General features: G+C 36.5%; 1 protein-coding gene across 1 annotated transcript in view; it reads right to left on the bottom strand.

The window, feature by feature from the left end:
• Positions 1–14,219, bottom strand: part of DPEP1 (dipeptidase 1) — a 250,577-nt gene extending 236,358 nt beyond the window's left edge. The window contains exon 1 of the mRNA XM_044081592.1: positions 13,592–14,219. Coding sequence (XP_043937527.1) covers positions 13,592–14,219 — 628 coding nt within the window. The remainder of the gene's footprint in view (positions 1–13,591) is intronic.
• Between the last annotated feature and the right edge of the window lie 2,926 nt (positions 14,220–17,145).

Raw genomic sequence — 17,145 nt, 5'->3', positions numbered from 1 at the left:
AAACAAGAAGGATGCTTCATGCTCACCAAATGATTTATAAAAATCACTTTATACCAAGATTATATATTCCCCGTTCTGAAGGAGGGATGGGCCTCCATGAAATTGATTACATGTATAGATCTGCAGTTATGGGACTCCACACATATCTACTGACGTCACAAGATTCAAATGTAGTAAAAGTTTTGAAACATGAAGAGAATAAATCTAAGATGACTTCTCTGCTTAAGTTAGTAGAAGCATATCAACGTCAAGCAGGAATTGAAATCAAACCAGAAGTAAATAAAAACCAGGCAGCAACTGAATGTGCCAAAAAAAAAAACAAAAGAAAGAATATAAGTGAAGGACCAGATGAGAAGGCAAGAAATGTGGAAAAAAACATAAATATAGTTGCAAGTATAGAAAACTTCTGTAAGAGCTCCATGTTGATCAAGAACAAATGCAGGAATGGTTAAGGAAAGGCAAATTCAAACCAAGAAATGAAAGGTTAATATTGGAAGCCCAAGATAGTGGGCTATGTACATGCTGGTTTACAAATTCCAGTGAACCTGTGGGAGAAACAGACAAATGCAGGTTTTGTAAAACTGATTGGAAACAGTCACACACCTTGTTACTGGCTGCGACACACTAATGGCAGAAGGACTGTATACTGAAAGGCATAATCATGTGGCAAGACTGTTGCACTGGGGATTGTGCAAACATTATAGTACTGAAGTGCTGAAAAACACTGGAAACATGAACCATGAAGCATCATAGAAAATGATGAAGTTTGTATCACAAGGGATCAACCATTACCAACAGTTCAAAAGACAGATGCTAGAAAACCGGATATAGTGGTCCAAGAATATAAGACAAAAGTAGCATTGATCATTGAAATCGCCACATCCAGTGACTATTGTGTCTTGTGTACAGAGAGAGACACAATGTCATAAAATACCAGGATCTGCAGGCAGAAACAAGAGCAATGTGGAAGAAAGATACCCAGACAGTTCTAATAGTAGTAGAAGCAACAGGTGTTATAAATAAGAATTTACAATCATATTTAGATATGTTACCAATCCATGTACCCCATACGAATTGCAGAAGGAGTCATTACTGGGCACATTGCGGGTGCTGCAAATAGCAATTTTAGCTGACATCAAAGATTGAAGCAATACTAATATAATGAACTTTAATCATACTTTGACTTAGGAATGGGGTCCATTCCCGTCATGGTATTAGAAACCCAAAAGATTTGGAGAAATTAGAAAAAAAAGATTCTATATGAATGAGAAGTATATTAATTGGTTCTCTGAGAGATCAGCTGATGCATGGCATAAACTATCAAATTAAATTAAAGCAAGCACTAATTTAGATATTTTTAAGAACAGCCTGGGCACTTATTATGGGAACAACTGTTCTGGCATATTGGCAGGCTAGAGGGGTATTAATGCCTGTGTTTGAAATATTTGTATGTATGTATGTAGGTAGGTAGGTATATATGTATATATCAGGGTCTTTATAAACCTAGCTATGTAAGCCAACCCAGTTTTGTTCTTGAGTTCCGTGGACACCTGTATGGTGGGGTATGTTAGTAAGGAAGAGGCTAAATGTTATTTGGGAGGTATGTTAATTGGGGATTAATTTACCTTTTGTTGATCCCTGGCCATCAGAAACATGGGGGCCAGACCATAGGTGAATTTTCCATTTCCTATACAATGATCAATGTTTCATTTGAATAGAGTCAGGGATAAACTATTCTTCACATAGATGGGGAGTTTATTCCATGATGTGGGGATCCTTTGAGACATATATTAGTCTCTCCAGCATGTTCTTTTTATTTTGCAGGCAAAGTTCAGATACTTAGATCTGGTGCTGTTTGATTTGCAAATCTGCAAGAGATCCATCAGAGGTGACTCTGAGGATGCCTTGTACTCCAGCCATAGATTGTCTGTCAGTAACCTGTAGGGGACTGAGTACAGAGAGATGGCCTTAATGTGATCTGTGTAGGACAGGGTATTTATACCCTGGATTCTCTTGGTGAGGAACCTTTGAGGGTGTTTCAACTGTTGCAAATGCCTGGTTAGATAAATGCTAAAGGGGGCAATGTATTCAGACGGGTTTGCTAAAGGGCTGTATAGAGTGGTACTATAACTTCCTTGGACCTGGATGCCATACCCTTGCTTATGAGTTGACCGACATAGAATGATTTTCTTAATATCTTGGCTACTTGTTGGTCAAAGGCCAAATTACTGTCTACATATGTTCCCAGATCTCTTACTATTTTGGTCAACTCTTACATGTGTTTTATTGCTGTAGTAATTAGTTGGATGGATGATTTCCCCAAGGGCAGTATAATGCACTTCTTCATGTTGAGTTGTAATCCTTGGCTTTGGTAGCAGTCATTTGTTTGTGTTAGATCCTCTTGTAGGATGGTGGTTTTGTGGGGGTGATCTATGAGAGCTCCCAATTTACAGTCATCTGTGAACTTGGTGAGTCAGAGACCATTGACATTAGCCTTGAATTCTGAGAAGTAGATGCCAAACAGGAGCAGGACCAATACAGAGACCTGGGGTACTCCCTTGGTGACTGGTCTCCTGGTGGAGCTGGTGTCACTGATCCTGACTTCTTGAATCCTACCTGGCAGCCAGCCAGCAATCCAGTGGGTTATGTAGGGATTTAGACCTAATTCTGAGAGTTTGCCAACAATATCTGAGTGAGGTATTATACAGAATGCCTTCGCCAGGTCAAAGTAAGAGGTATGCACCATTTTCCCCTCATCCATAGCCTTGGTGCTGTCAAAGAAGTCTACTAAGTGGAGTAGATAAAACTTTCCCGTAAGAAAGCCAAACTGGGATGAGTCCAGTGTCCGTATGTTGTCAATGCCCTTGATGATCATTTACATGATAATTTGTTCCATGGCTTTGCATATTAGACTTGTCAGACTGATGGGTCTGTAGTTCATGGGGTCAATTGATGGTCCACCCTTATGAAGAGGGATGACTGTTGCAGTCCTCCATTCACCTGGAATGCAACCTGTTGTGAGTCTGTAGTTGAAGATTGACTCAAGTTGTCCTGCTGGGTCATACTTTAGATTATTTAGCAGGCAACTGGGGATATTGTTGGAGCCTATTGAGGCAGTGTTTTTGACCTTAGCAAACACCACTAGGACCTGCTCTCTGTTGATAATTTGGGGAAAAGCTAGAAGAGATTTCACAGGGGAGTACTGGGTGGGTGGGTGGGGGATGAAGTCAGAGCTAAATTTATCAGCAAGGAGATTCATTATTTCACCCTGGTCAGTGAAGGCGGTGACATTTACCACCAGTTCTGCACACTTCTGAGTGTTACCTTTAAGGTTCCTGACATACCTGCAGAAGGCCTTGTGATTGTCTTTAGCCTGGGAGGCTACCCTGACTTCATAATTGGCTTTGTTGTACTTTATTAGACCTCTTTGTTTCTTGTTTAGTTGAATGAGAGCTCTTGTCTCTCTAAGAGCTGCTCTTTTTGATTTTGCCCATTACTTTTTTGTCTTTTGTTATATATCCTACTTAGGTAAGGATCCTATCAGTGGGGATTGTTTTTGGTTATCTGAGTTTACTTCTGGTAGATACGGCAACTTCGCTGTAGCCATTTACATTTGTACAGGGTTTCTGTAAATAATTCTGGGAAGATAGTTGTATTCTTGGGGTTTGGAGGAGCTGGGAATTTTAACAAACTGTCTTTTAATGTGATGCAGTTTGCTTTAGAATAGTTCTTAACTATTATGAGTTTACTTGTTTTTTCTAGGTTGATTTATTTCTTGGGAGATAGCTTTGTGGTTCAACCTCACAAATGAGGACATGACACGAGGAAGGGGGTTGCACGGCTCTACCATGCTGGTGAATACTAGGTCCAATATATTTGATCTTCTGGTTGGAGTGCATACTATCTGATTCAGGATGTTTCTGTTGACAAAGTCCAAGAAACATACCTGTATGTTAGAGGAAGGGTACTTTTCCCAGTCTATAGAGGGGTAGGTAAAGTCTCCCATGAATAAAGTATTTGGTTGGATGGTAAGTGTGTCTAGTAGGTCTAGGTAAGAGTTGTGATGCTTGCGTGTCATATAGGGTGCCCTATAGCTGGCCAAAACATGGTATTGAACCTTGTCTATGGATGTGGTGAACTTCAGGGCATCATCCTGTTTAACCAACCTGGGGTTGTATTTGCTGCTAACATAGATTGAGACATTTCCACCTTTAGCTCCTGTCTTTGCTGCTATTGGTATAAATGTGTAGAAAGCACTGTAGCCTTGCACTGCTCGAATACATTCTGCGGATTTAAACCAAGTCTCAAAAACAGCACAGATGCTGACTTTCTCAAGAGTGAGGAGAACTTGTAGGGTGTGGAGTTTCTTGTTTAGGCTGCTAGCATTGAGTAGGAACACCTTAAGGTTGCTTTGAGTTTTTTACCCATGTTGCTAGTTTTGCCATTTTCACATTGTCTAAAAAAGCACTTAGGGGGTGGATAAAGCTTTAGTCAATATCCAGTAGCCTGGGGGGGATGCAGAGCATCCTTGGCAAAGCAACATAGTCTGTTAACCATGTCCTCCTGTGCTGATGCTGATAGATATTAGATTCCCCTGGAGTCATACCAGAAACTGGGCCAATTATTAAAATTTGTCATTTTCTGTTCATAATGCGGCATCATCCTTGGTGGAGGTAGAATGCTTCTCAATGAAAGGCACATACATGTTTGTGACACATACTGAGAAATATCCATAATGCCTCTTTTCATATAGTCCAGTGAGGTATGTCTCAGATGATTATGCCCACATAGCTTATGACAGAATCATACTGGTACCTGTGGTGCAGTGACTTGACTGCATGCGTGATATTGCAGATCCTTATCTTCTCCTTGTCCAGTCCAGTGAGAGAGGCATCTGTGTCTCATATAACAGAATACCCTATGACAAGAGTACTAGGTGAAATATTTGCTTGACTTCTGGTCTTTATTCTTGGGGGATCATTGGTGTAGGCTTATGTGTGGTATTAGGCACTGGATTTAGTGTGCGCTTTAGTGATTGCTGAGGATAGGTATTGATGATTGATGGCTTAGGAGATCTTTGAGGGTTGGAAAAGTTTCTTTTGTGTGCCTCAGCAGAAGAAGGTCTATGTGTGTGTAATGAGTGGTATGTATGAATGATGTAGTGTGTGTATTTTGACAACCTTGTTTGCAAGGGAGATTTTTGCCTCCATGGAAGTTATGTATGTGCATCTCTTGCATACTGTGTTAGTCTCTTTAAGGATTAAAAGGTTGTCTAAGTACATGAGACAATTGCTACATTGTCTCAAGATGCCAATAGCTACCAAGCTGGCCACATAGACATCAGGAAATTGCAAATCCATGTTGTCAGGACCTGCATTAGAGTTGGGCTATTATGGTTTTAGGGTCTTGGTTTTACAGGGGTCACCTGAGTGGTGTGTAGGGTTAAGGTTAAATGTAAGATAGTGCTATGATCTGATATTAGTGGTGTTTGATGAACTACCTGCTCTAAACTAAGCTACATGCAAAGCCTTTCTGTGTTATGGGTTAAAATCCTAATTACTAGCTTTATAGATTTGCTGCTATACAGGGTTCTGCTAACCACTACTTTGTGGTGAACAGCTCTGCACAAACACCCCTAATTTATAGCAAGCAGAAAAAAGCTGAAAACTAATTTCTGTACCCTTTGGACAATAAATGACTATACTTTGAGCTTCCTGGGGTAGTTCCAAACTCCGAGAGATCAGGTAAACTCCTTCTGCCACAAGACAGATGATCCTGGAACTTCTTAATATAAAAGCACAGCAAAAGTAGCTCTCAAGTGCAGATTAATACCAAACAACCAAGTCACTAAAAAGGCCTCTGGCTGATAAAACAGTCTCACTTTGAACCTCTCCTGTGTATTTCTCAACTCAGACAGATCAGGTTACCTTATTGCTGCCACTAGAATAGAAGTCACAATCTTCTTAATGGTTAGCCAAGAGTGAAAAGGTATCAACTAGCTACAACAAGTAATTATCACTTTAAGGCACCTTTGTTTTTCCCCAACACAAACAGACCAGGCTGCCTTTCTACTGCCACTAGAATTGCAGGCCCAGTCTTTTTTAAACGCCTTTAATGAATTATTACTTGTGACATAGGCACACTTACACTTATAGAAACATAATCAAACTATATTAACAAGCTCACATTTGCAAACATTATACATCACATGTATTATTATATACCATATAATCAAAGAAACATTACATAAATTGTTCATCTGCCTTCACTAAATCTCATTCCTCCTCCAAAACATGTTTCTACATGTATTGTTCCCACAATTTCCATATTATTCTATGCAATTTACTCCTACCCTTTTCTAAAAAATCCAACTTCCTGTTCTTTTATCTCTGTTACAGTATTCACTACTTCAGGTATAGTTGGTTTAGAGTTTGAGTTCCATATTCCAGTAATTGTTTTTTTGGCAGCTACTAGAATTAAACTTAACAAAGCCTTAGTATGTCTAGGCAATTCAGATCCTATATCTCAGCTAAAAAAAAATGTCCTTAGTTACACTCATTTGCTCACCCAGTATTCATGACAGAGTACTCTGAAGGGAATTTTTAAAGTCTGCCAACTCATTACACTCCCAGGCTCAGTCTTCTAAGTGTTAAACACACTTTTGTTATCCAAAAGTGAAACAGTATCAGAAACAAATCAAATAACGTACTACAACAATTAATTCTCACTTTAATCCTCCAGCTCAGACAGACCAGGCTACCATTCTACTCCCACTAGAATTGCAGTCCCAGTCTTCTTAATGTAAAAACACACATTAGTTAGTCAAAAGTGAAAAGGTACTGGACATGAATCAAATAACTAGCTAAACACACCCAACTTCTCCACTTTACCTAATCAAAGTTTCAGAAATAAATCAAACAACTAGATACAGCAATGCAGCAACAATAATGTGTGTTAGTTATGTAGGAACATTCTCAAAACAACTAATCAGAAAATACACTGTAGTATTCAGTAAAAGGCTCATAACTGTCAGTTAAGAGAGGCCCCAGTCCCAAGGTCATAGGAAGTTAATTTATCATTTGGTGGATCATCTGGCTCTTATTTGACAGAGAACAAAAAATCCTATTGAATTCCAACTCTTTAAACAGATCCATAGCCAAATAAAACATCTAGTCATTAAGGACAAAAAACAATACTATCTCCATCTCCAAAATGAATCTAACCACAACCCCAAAAGGTTATGGAACTCAGTTTCTACTCTACTAAACCCATGTACCAAAAGTAAACCTTGCCTAAATCCTGACAAAACACTTGCCAAAATTTCTTCACTTTTCATTTCCTACTTTACAGAGACTATATCCAAACTAGCTGCCACCTTTACACAAAACAGTCACAACAACAATCCATTAACTTGTCTCTCAGCTTCTAATTCCCCTTCCCAGCCTTTTACCCTCGCCTCAGTTCTTATGTCCACAATAATTAAGCTCTTACTAAAACTAAAACCTGGTAGTACTGTTCCAGACAACCTACCCCCTGAACATTTGCAAATGTCAGTCAGATATATCAGCTACCCTATCAGTATTGTCATAAACAAATCTAGCCAAGAATCCTATGTACCCTCGATCTGGAAAAAAGCTTATATCATTCTCCTATATTAAGGTGGCAATAACACAGAAATCTCTAATTTCCATCCCATTGCCATACTAATGGATGGTGCAGCAGTAGTGTTGTTGCCTTACAGCAAGAGGTTCTCCAGTTCGATTCTCAGCTGGGATGTCTTCTGTGCAGACTCTGCATGTCCTCCCTGCAATCATGTGGGTTTCCTCTGGGTGCTCCAGTTTCCTCCCACATTACAAAGACATGCATCTGGAGCATTTTTCCATGGGCCTCTGCTGAAAATTGGTTCATTACAAGTCGGACATTCCCAGTTAACAAATGTTAAATAAAATAAAAATAAATAATAAACTATCCCCCATTTTGAAAATAATGGAAAAATGCATTCAGTCTCAACTTATGAATTATCTACTCCAAAAACCAACTCCTTTCCACTACTCAGCATGGCTTTTGACCTGGACATATCACTATAACTGCCCTCCTTTCCTTTCTGAACATTGTTAACCACCATTGTAATGATGGACAACTTGTCTCTGCACTCTTTTTTGATCTCTCTAAGGCCTTTGACACCATATCCATTTCTCTCCTCCTTTCTAAGTTCTCACACCTAGGCATGTTCATATCCACTCTTGACTAGTTTTCCAACTATCTTACAAACAGACAACAATCTAACAAGTGGCTTCACTCTCTTTCACATTTTCTCACTACTGCCACCAGGGTTCCCCAAGGATCAATTTTGGGACCCCTTCTTTTCAGTATCTTCATCAATGACTTTTACTCTGCTATTACTCATGAATCCATAGTACAATACTCAGATGATTCTACTATTATCTGTCCTGGCACCTCTGAAACAGAACTCCTGACCTTGACCCAAAACGCTTTTTCCATCATCGAATCTTGGATGACCAATAACCACCTTTCCCTGAACCCTAACAAAACCAAGCTCCTGCTCTTTATACCCCCAAAAACACCACCCTTAATAAATCTAACTTCATCATCTACTTATCTAACAAAACTGCTATAGAGGTAGTCCTCCATACCAAATTACTCGACGTTACTGTAGACGACATTTTAACATTTGACCAACACATCCATAACAACATCAAAAAAACACACAAAAAACTTGGAACCCTTTATGGACATAAACACTTCTTAAATTTTTCTACTAGAAAAACACTTACTCAAACTTTTCTCCTACCCTTTCTTCTCTACGGTGCCCCCATTCTTACAAACTTCCAGTCATGCTTAAAAACTAAGATGGACTCCTGCTACAACAAATTGCTAAGTTTGTGACAAATGCAAAATATTCCTCCCATCTCTGATATTCTTTACAATCCCTGAACTGGATGGAACTACCACAACATCTTACACACATACAACTATCTACAATGCACAAAATTATATACAAACCTCTTGAATGCCCAGCCCTCAACTCCCTTCTAACACTCTATCAACCAAATAGGTATCTCAGATCTGGAAACCAATCTCTTATCCAAGTAAATAGACCAAAACTCCCTGCAGGTCAGTATCTCTACTCTTTCACTGTGGCCAAACTCTGGAATGCTCTTCCACCCACTCTCAGGAGTATTAATAGTGCCCCCCTATCCAAAAAGGCCTTACATTGATATCTCTTTTCTCAATGGCTCTGCCCATGCACCTTTTCCAAATCCTCAATGACTTGGTTTTCCTACTTCATCCCCACTTAAACTATACTCCCACTTTTGCACTTGTGTCACCCTTGAAAATCATATTCTACCTCACTTGCCTCACAAGATATCTATACAATAGTGTAGTCACCTATGACTGTTTTATGTATACTATATAGGCTATTGCTTAATCAACCGGTGTAAAATATATTAGAATTGTATATGTGTATGGCTCATTTGTCTGCTCTTTTAAATTCTTAATACATTAGATACCTTTGACTAGAATCAAATTTGATTTCATAACTTGTAACCATATAATTGTACGATGTCCCAACAGATTGTCAAGATTAATACTCTTTCTGTAACTCAACTACAATTTGTAATTCTTGTTTAACAAATTTATTTCTTCTTGTATAATGTTATGGAGCTTTTCTGCCTCCACTGAAAATAGGCTCATTTCAGCCCAGTGGACTTTCCCGGGCAACAAAAGCATATAAATAAATAAATAAATAAATAAATAAATAAATAAATATTTATTTATTTATTTATTTATTAACAGGGGTAGTCCCTCTGAACTACAGCCCATTTTCAGTAGAAGACTGGGGAAAAAGCTACAAAAATATGCACTTCTGAACTGAAATACAATAAACAACAACAAGCAGGTTAATTATATAAGTACCAAAAAGTATATACAATTTAGCTTATTTCAGACAGATACCACAATTAGCATGGGTAATTAAATGTGTACATTGACTTGGTAATCTCAGCTTGGCAAGTCACAGTGGAATATTGGCCTGACCATTAATAAAAGAGACAGAGTAATGTGACAGGAGAAGAAAAATGAAAAAAGTATGAATATCAGGGTCAGTGGTAGGAGTAGTAGACATGGAGATAAGGGTGAAGTAGAGTGAAAAAAAAACATAGGCTGAGTGGTGAGAAGAAGGGAAAGAAAGAAAGAGATACGAAGGAGGTTGTGTAGAATGCTGTAGGAATGGGTATACGGTCTAGGATCGAAAGGAATATGTTTGCACAACTGGGAGGCTGTGTGAGTGTAGTCATTAAGTAAACTGGAGAAATCAGGTGCGTTTTTTTATATAACCCAATGCTTCTAGTTTTCTTTGGGACTTAGACTGATGGCAACTGTGTGCTTAGTTCACCAACAACTTACTATTTACTCTTCTTTGCAGTATGTCTGTTGCCAAAAGAAAATACATTTTGGGATATGAATTCCCTATGGCCCTATTATTATTATTTCCCTGAGGCATTTCTGTTACTTGAGGGCTTCCTTGGTGATCACCAACTATAGAGGATTTACTAAATAGATTTGTGGAGTCACAGATGGAAACTGACCAGAAGCTGTAGCAACTACAGTAGCAGCTTATTCTGTTAGCTAAGCACAAGATGGTGCCTGCCATAAAAAAACAAAACAAACAAAAAAATAATATACAAATAACTCAGTGGGATAACTTGGAATCTCCTCTGGTGGTGTTTAAGTGCTATGCCACCACAATGGACTAAGACCAAGCAGAACTGGCAAAAATCAAGTCATCTCAGCTGACAGGAGAGGCATTGATATGTAAACTGGAATGGAGGGAACTGATTACTTGGATTATGACAAATTTAAGAAACAATATTCTTACACGGAAACTTGATCAGTCCAAATCAGTCCAAACAAGGAACTTCTCAAATATACCATTTATTAGACACACAATTCACAAATTGTAGACAAGTTGACCTAGGTTTCGTCTTGAACTTATACAGACTTCATCAGAACTAACACATCATGCTGAAACCACTTCCCTTTATAACACTCCCAGGTTAATTGATTAATTACACTCCCACAAAGTTAAAGACACATACCTATCAGATGATATATACCTAAGAACATATATAAGTTAAAACTATAATAAAAACATACTATAATATGTATTACATAAATATAAACATATAAAAATATGTAAGATAAAATCAGTGCAAAATGAATAATAAAATAATTTGATTTATTAATCCAACAATATAAATTTATAAAATGTCTAGATGAAAACAAATTTTATGGCAGAAATTTTAGTCCAATATATATCTTAACTTTAGTAATGGGGCTAAACTAATATGGTCATTGATTCCAGGATAACTAGTGGCATTTAACCTTATTTGCCACTTAGTTTCACTAATATCTAAAAGGACATCCAATATATGCCCTTGATTTTCCTTAATAACTTGTTGAATAATACAAAATTGGAATTTGTGACCTAAATTTATCTTAATATGTCTTGCCAGTGCGTTAGTATTTTTCATATGTTTAATGTCCAGCAAATGCTCCCCTATCCTTTCTCTAAGTGTACGACAGGTTTTTCCTATATAAAACGCCGGACACTGATTGCACTTAGCTAAATACACCACATTTCTGCTATAGCAATCATAATGTCTATTAATAAATATAATTTCTTTCCCTAATTTAATCCTATTTCCTGATGTAAGAATATACTTGCATTTATTAAATCTGCCACACTTAAAATTCCCAACCGGCCTACAAGACCTAGATGTCAATTTTAACTTACTGCCCTCTAATAGGTTTTTAAATTATCTATCCTTTCTATATACATTAATAGGAGAGGCCCTTAATTTACTATATACACTAGTATCTAATTTTAATAAATCCCAATTCCTCTGTATTATCCTCACCATAGATTCTGTGTCACAATTATATGTGGTTATAAAAAACAAACCTTCCTTAATTTTATTTTCCTTTTTCGCTTCAAATTTAACCAACAGCTCACCTATGTCTGTACCATTTTTTAATATGGGCTAATAAATCCCTCCCTTTCTTTTATCTATAATCTCTACCTTAATAGCTTGTACCAGGGTCTCGGGTAACCTCTTTTCAAAAACATTCCTGTAATAAAATCTAGTTCCTTTTCAAAATTTAAGTAGTTATTAACCATTCTGGCAGCCCTGACCATCTGCCCTTTAATTATAGCCCTTTTCTGGTGGTCAGGGTGCCAGCTCTGATATTCCAAATAAGAATTTGAAAAGGTGGGTTTTCTATAAATATTTGATATAAGACTCCTTTTATCATTATCAACTGTCAAATGGACATCTAAATAATTTATTTCAGTATAACTATACACAAAGGTAAATTTTAAAAAATCGACCGAACTGTTAATATATTCCAGGAATGCTTCCAACCTCTGAATATCACCTTCCCAAATTATAAAAATATCATCCAAAAATCACATATATTTCTGAATGAATTTATTAAAATCACTTTGAAACACATATTCTTGTTCCCAGTAGGACATAACATAATTTGCATAAACGGGGGCACACGCTGCCCCCATTGCTACTCCATTAGCCTGCTTATAGTAGCTACCCTCAAAAAACAAAAAGTTGTTGTTTAATTCCATGTCCATAAGGGACACAAAAACATTTATTTGATCCTGATCAAATGACCCTATCTTATTTAGCTGATTCTCTAACCATTCCAGCCCAATATTATTAGGAATCACTGAGTATAAATTACAAACATCAATAGTAAGTAAAATAGCTGGAGGGCCTATTCTCACATCATTTAGTTGGGATACAAAAATGCCATGAGTCCTTAGTAATGTAACTGAACATTTTTAACCCCCCTTGGAGATGAAAATCTAAGTATTTACTTATAAAGCAAGTTTTATTCCTTTTACCATCCACAATTGGTCTGAAAAAAACATCAATCAGACCCTTGTGAATTTTAGGAATGCCAAAAATATTGCTTATTACCGGAAAGTTATTCACCAAATACTCAAAATCCATTTCATTAATTTGTCCTTGATAAAGCATATCCTTTAGCATCAGGTCGATCTTTGAATAGGCCACATGAATTTCATTTAAAGTTATTTCTTCATAGGCTTCCCCTGTTAACATCCTAAACATATAGTCTGAGTAGTCATTTTTATCCATAATCGCTATTCCATTACCCTTGTCTGGCTTCATAAAACGAATGTCCTTATCTGTGATAAGCTCATTAAGCACTACTACTCCTTCATCAGTCAAATTACTATACACATTTTTCACTTTGTTGTTCATATTGCCTTTGAATTATTCCCGCATTTCTAATTCACAGGCCTTCTCAAACATCATCACTGTATTATTTGTGATAGGATTAAATTTGCTGGGTCTCTTTAGAACACTAGTATTTACTTGTCCATCCTGTAAAAAACTCATTTTAATATTCATTTTCCTAGTTAAGTACTTTAAGTCAATAAGCACGTCAGTAATATTACCTTTCCTACCAAGAATAAAAGTAAATCCTTTAGATAATAATTCAGCGTGCTTAACTTCTATTGACTTACTAGAATAATTGTACATTTTAAAATCCCCATGTTGATTAAATATAATAATAGGTTCAGTAGGGTCTGTAACATAATTCCCTTCTTGTATTAAATCAATTAACCCGCTAATGTCTAAATTATTCTCGCTGTCTTCTAAAACGTTTACAGCATTATTCATATCAGTATTGCTATTAAATAACAATCCAGCCTTATTATTTACTAAAGGCACATCAGTAATTATGCTAGTCTTTGGCAAAAAATTTGTTTCACTGTTAAAATAAACTTCATTTGTTCCATTAATAGTCACACAATTGTTTGCATCACAATAATTTGAATCAGATAAGGCTATTACATCTAAACCATCATCCCTTGTGGTATCTACAGTCTGGTAAATACTTACATTTAATAACGAATCAGTCATTTCGCTGCTAGGGGGTCCATCCACCCCTTCAGCATCCATTGCTACTATTAATACCTCCATGGGTTGAAATTCCGCTAACTCATCAATGTTCCCTAACCGTAATTTGTCTTCAGTTTTACCACCCACACTTGATGTTCTTGACCGAACCGTCATACAGGTCAAATCACCCGATGCTTCTATCTCCAGTCTTGGTGAAAATCCTTGTGCTGTTTTTGTTGCGGACCCCATTTCTTAGGTCTGGCTCCCTGGTCCACATGTCTCTCAGTCTCCTCTCTCATCCGTTGAGAATAACTCCCTTCTCGGTTATGCAACCGTTCAGAACGCCTCGGACCCTCTTGCATAGCGTGTTCGTCATGCTGGAGATGCGCGTCCCTTCATAATGACTTCATTTCCCCTTCTTTTTCATTTGGATTACCATTTGCTGATTCCATGTAATTACGATTACCCTTAGACAAGGGATACACCCTCTGATTACGATATTCGTCAGTATCCCTCTGTATTTTACGTGTTTTCCTTTGGAATATAGTATAACAGTCATTTTCAACTGTATTTAAAATGTTTTGATAATTTGTTAAATAATGCTCAAAATTCAAATCACTTAGTATAGTGTCATTGTCCTGCTCCAATTCATTCATTAAACGAGCTATAACTTCATCATTGTATTTTATCATTATTCTTATTAACTCCAACCCTGTTTGATCAAAAAGCTTGTGTACTTCCTGGATCATTGCCTCATTCCCAGAAATACCATTTGGGTATCTCCATAATCTTAGTCCCCGAGGCACTAGTTCTAGTTCAATATTCCTACTCAAATATCCATTTTCTAACCGGAGCTTTTTCATCGTATGCAATTTCTTTTCAAAACTTTTTATTTGTTCTATTAAAGTCAGGTTAACTTTTGAGCCTGTTTTATAACTATTTGAACCATTCTGAAAATCAAATTCTATATTTTTCGACTGAATTTTATCCAAATGATTTTCCATAAAACCACTAACTGCTGAAACATTTCTCTTACCGGTCTGTACATTGGCATGTACATTGGCATTCGCCTCCTTATTAACTGACTTATTACTTGTTGTTGGAGTGGGCTGTGTTAACGGTAAACCCAGACTACCTAGACTACCCACATTTTTGGGGGAGCCCAGGGATGATGCCTGTTGTTGCTCCACCAAAGTTTTGATTTGCTCCGTATGCTCAGACAATTGTTCATTAATTTTGAGTAATAGCTCCATGATGTCTGAATTGGCTGCCCCAGATTCCATGATGCCAAATCAAAAATCCAGATGAACTGAAGAACCGATATTCTTACACGGAAACTCGATCAGTCCAAATCAGTCCAACCAAGGAACTTCTCAAATATATCATTTATTAGACACACAATTCACAAATTGTAGACAAGTTGACCTAGGTTTCATCTTGAACTTATACAGACTTCATCAGAACTAACACATCATGCTGAAACCACTTCCCTTTATAACACTCCCAGATTAATTGATTAATTACACTCTCACAAAGTTAAAGACACATACCTATCAGACCAAACATATACCTAAGAACATATATAAGTTAAAACTATAATAAAAGCATACTGTAATATTTATTACATAAATATAAACATATAAAAATATGTAATATAAAATCAGTGCAAAATGAATAATAAAATAATTTGATTTATTAATCCAACAATATAAATTTATAAAATGTCTAGATGAAAACAAATTTTATGGCAGACATTTTAGCCCAATATATATCTTAACTTTAGTAATGGGGCTAAACTAATATGGTCATTGATTCCAGGATAAATAGTGGCATTTAACCTTATTTGCCACTTAGTTTCACTAATATCTAAATGGACATCCTATATATGCCCTTGATTGTCCTTAATAACTTGTTGAATAATACAAAATTGGAATTTGTGACCTAAATTTATCTTAATGTGTCTTGCCAGTGCGTTAGTATTTTTCATATGTTTAATGTCCAGCAAATGCTCCCCTATCCTTTCTCTAAGTGTACGACAGGTTTTTCCTATATAAAATGCCGGACACTGATTGCACTTAGCTAAATACACCACATTTCTGCTATAGCAATCATAATGTCTATTAATAAATATAATTTCTTTCCCTAATTTAATCCTATTTCCTGATGTAAGAATATACTTGCATTTATTACATCTGCCACACTTAAAATTCCCAACCGGCCTACAAGACCTAGATGTCAATTTTAGCTTACTGCCCTCTAATAGGTTTTTAAATGATCTATCCTTTCTATATACATTAATAGGAGAGGCCCTTAATTTACTATATATACTAGTATCTAATTTTAATAAATCCCAATTTCTCTGTATTATCCTCACCATAGATTCTGTGTAACAATTATATGTGGTTATAAAAAACAAACCTTCCTTAATTTTATTTTCCTTTTTTGCTTCAAATTTAACCAACAGCTCACCTATGTCTGTACCATTTTTTAATATGGGCTAATAAATCCCTCCCTTTCTTTTATCTATAATCTCTACCTTAATAGCTTGTACCAGGGTCTCGGGGTAACCTCTTTTCAAAAACATTCCTGTAATAAAATCTAGTTCCTTTTCAAAATTTAAGTAGTTATTAACCATTCTGGCAGCCCTGACCATCTGCCCTTTAATTATAGCCCTTTTCTGGTGGTCAGGGTGCCAGCTCTGATATTCCAAATAAGAATTTGAAAAGGTGGGTTTTCTATAAATATTTGATATAAGACTCCTTTTATCGTTATCAACTGTCAAATGGACATCTAAATAATTTATTTCAGTAAATCAAATTATTTTATTATTCATTTTGCACTGATTTTATCTTACATATTTTTATATGTTTATATTTATGTAATAAATATTATAGTATGTTTTTATTATAGTTTTAACTTATATATGTTCTTAGGTATATGTATGGTCTGATAGGTATGTGTCTTTAACTTTGTGGGAGTGTAATTAATTAATTAACCTGGGAGTGTTATAAAGGGAAGTGGTTTCAGCATGATGTGTTAGTTCTGATGAAGTCTGTATAAGTTCAAGACGAAACCTAGGTCAACTTGTCCACAATTTGTGAATTGTGTGTCTAATAAATGGTATATTTGAGAAGTTCCTTGGTTGGACTGATTTGGACTGATCGAGTTTCCGTGT

This window comes from Protopterus annectens, chromosome 8.part1, assembly GCF_019279795.1.
Source record: "Protopterus annectens isolate FY-2018-M chromosome 8.part1, PAN1.0, whole genome shotgun sequence".
Classification (NCBI taxonomy): Eukaryota; Metazoa; Chordata; order Ceratodontiformes; family Protopteridae; genus Protopterus; species Protopterus annectens.
This window is presented reverse-complemented; position numbering and strand designations above follow the sequence as displayed.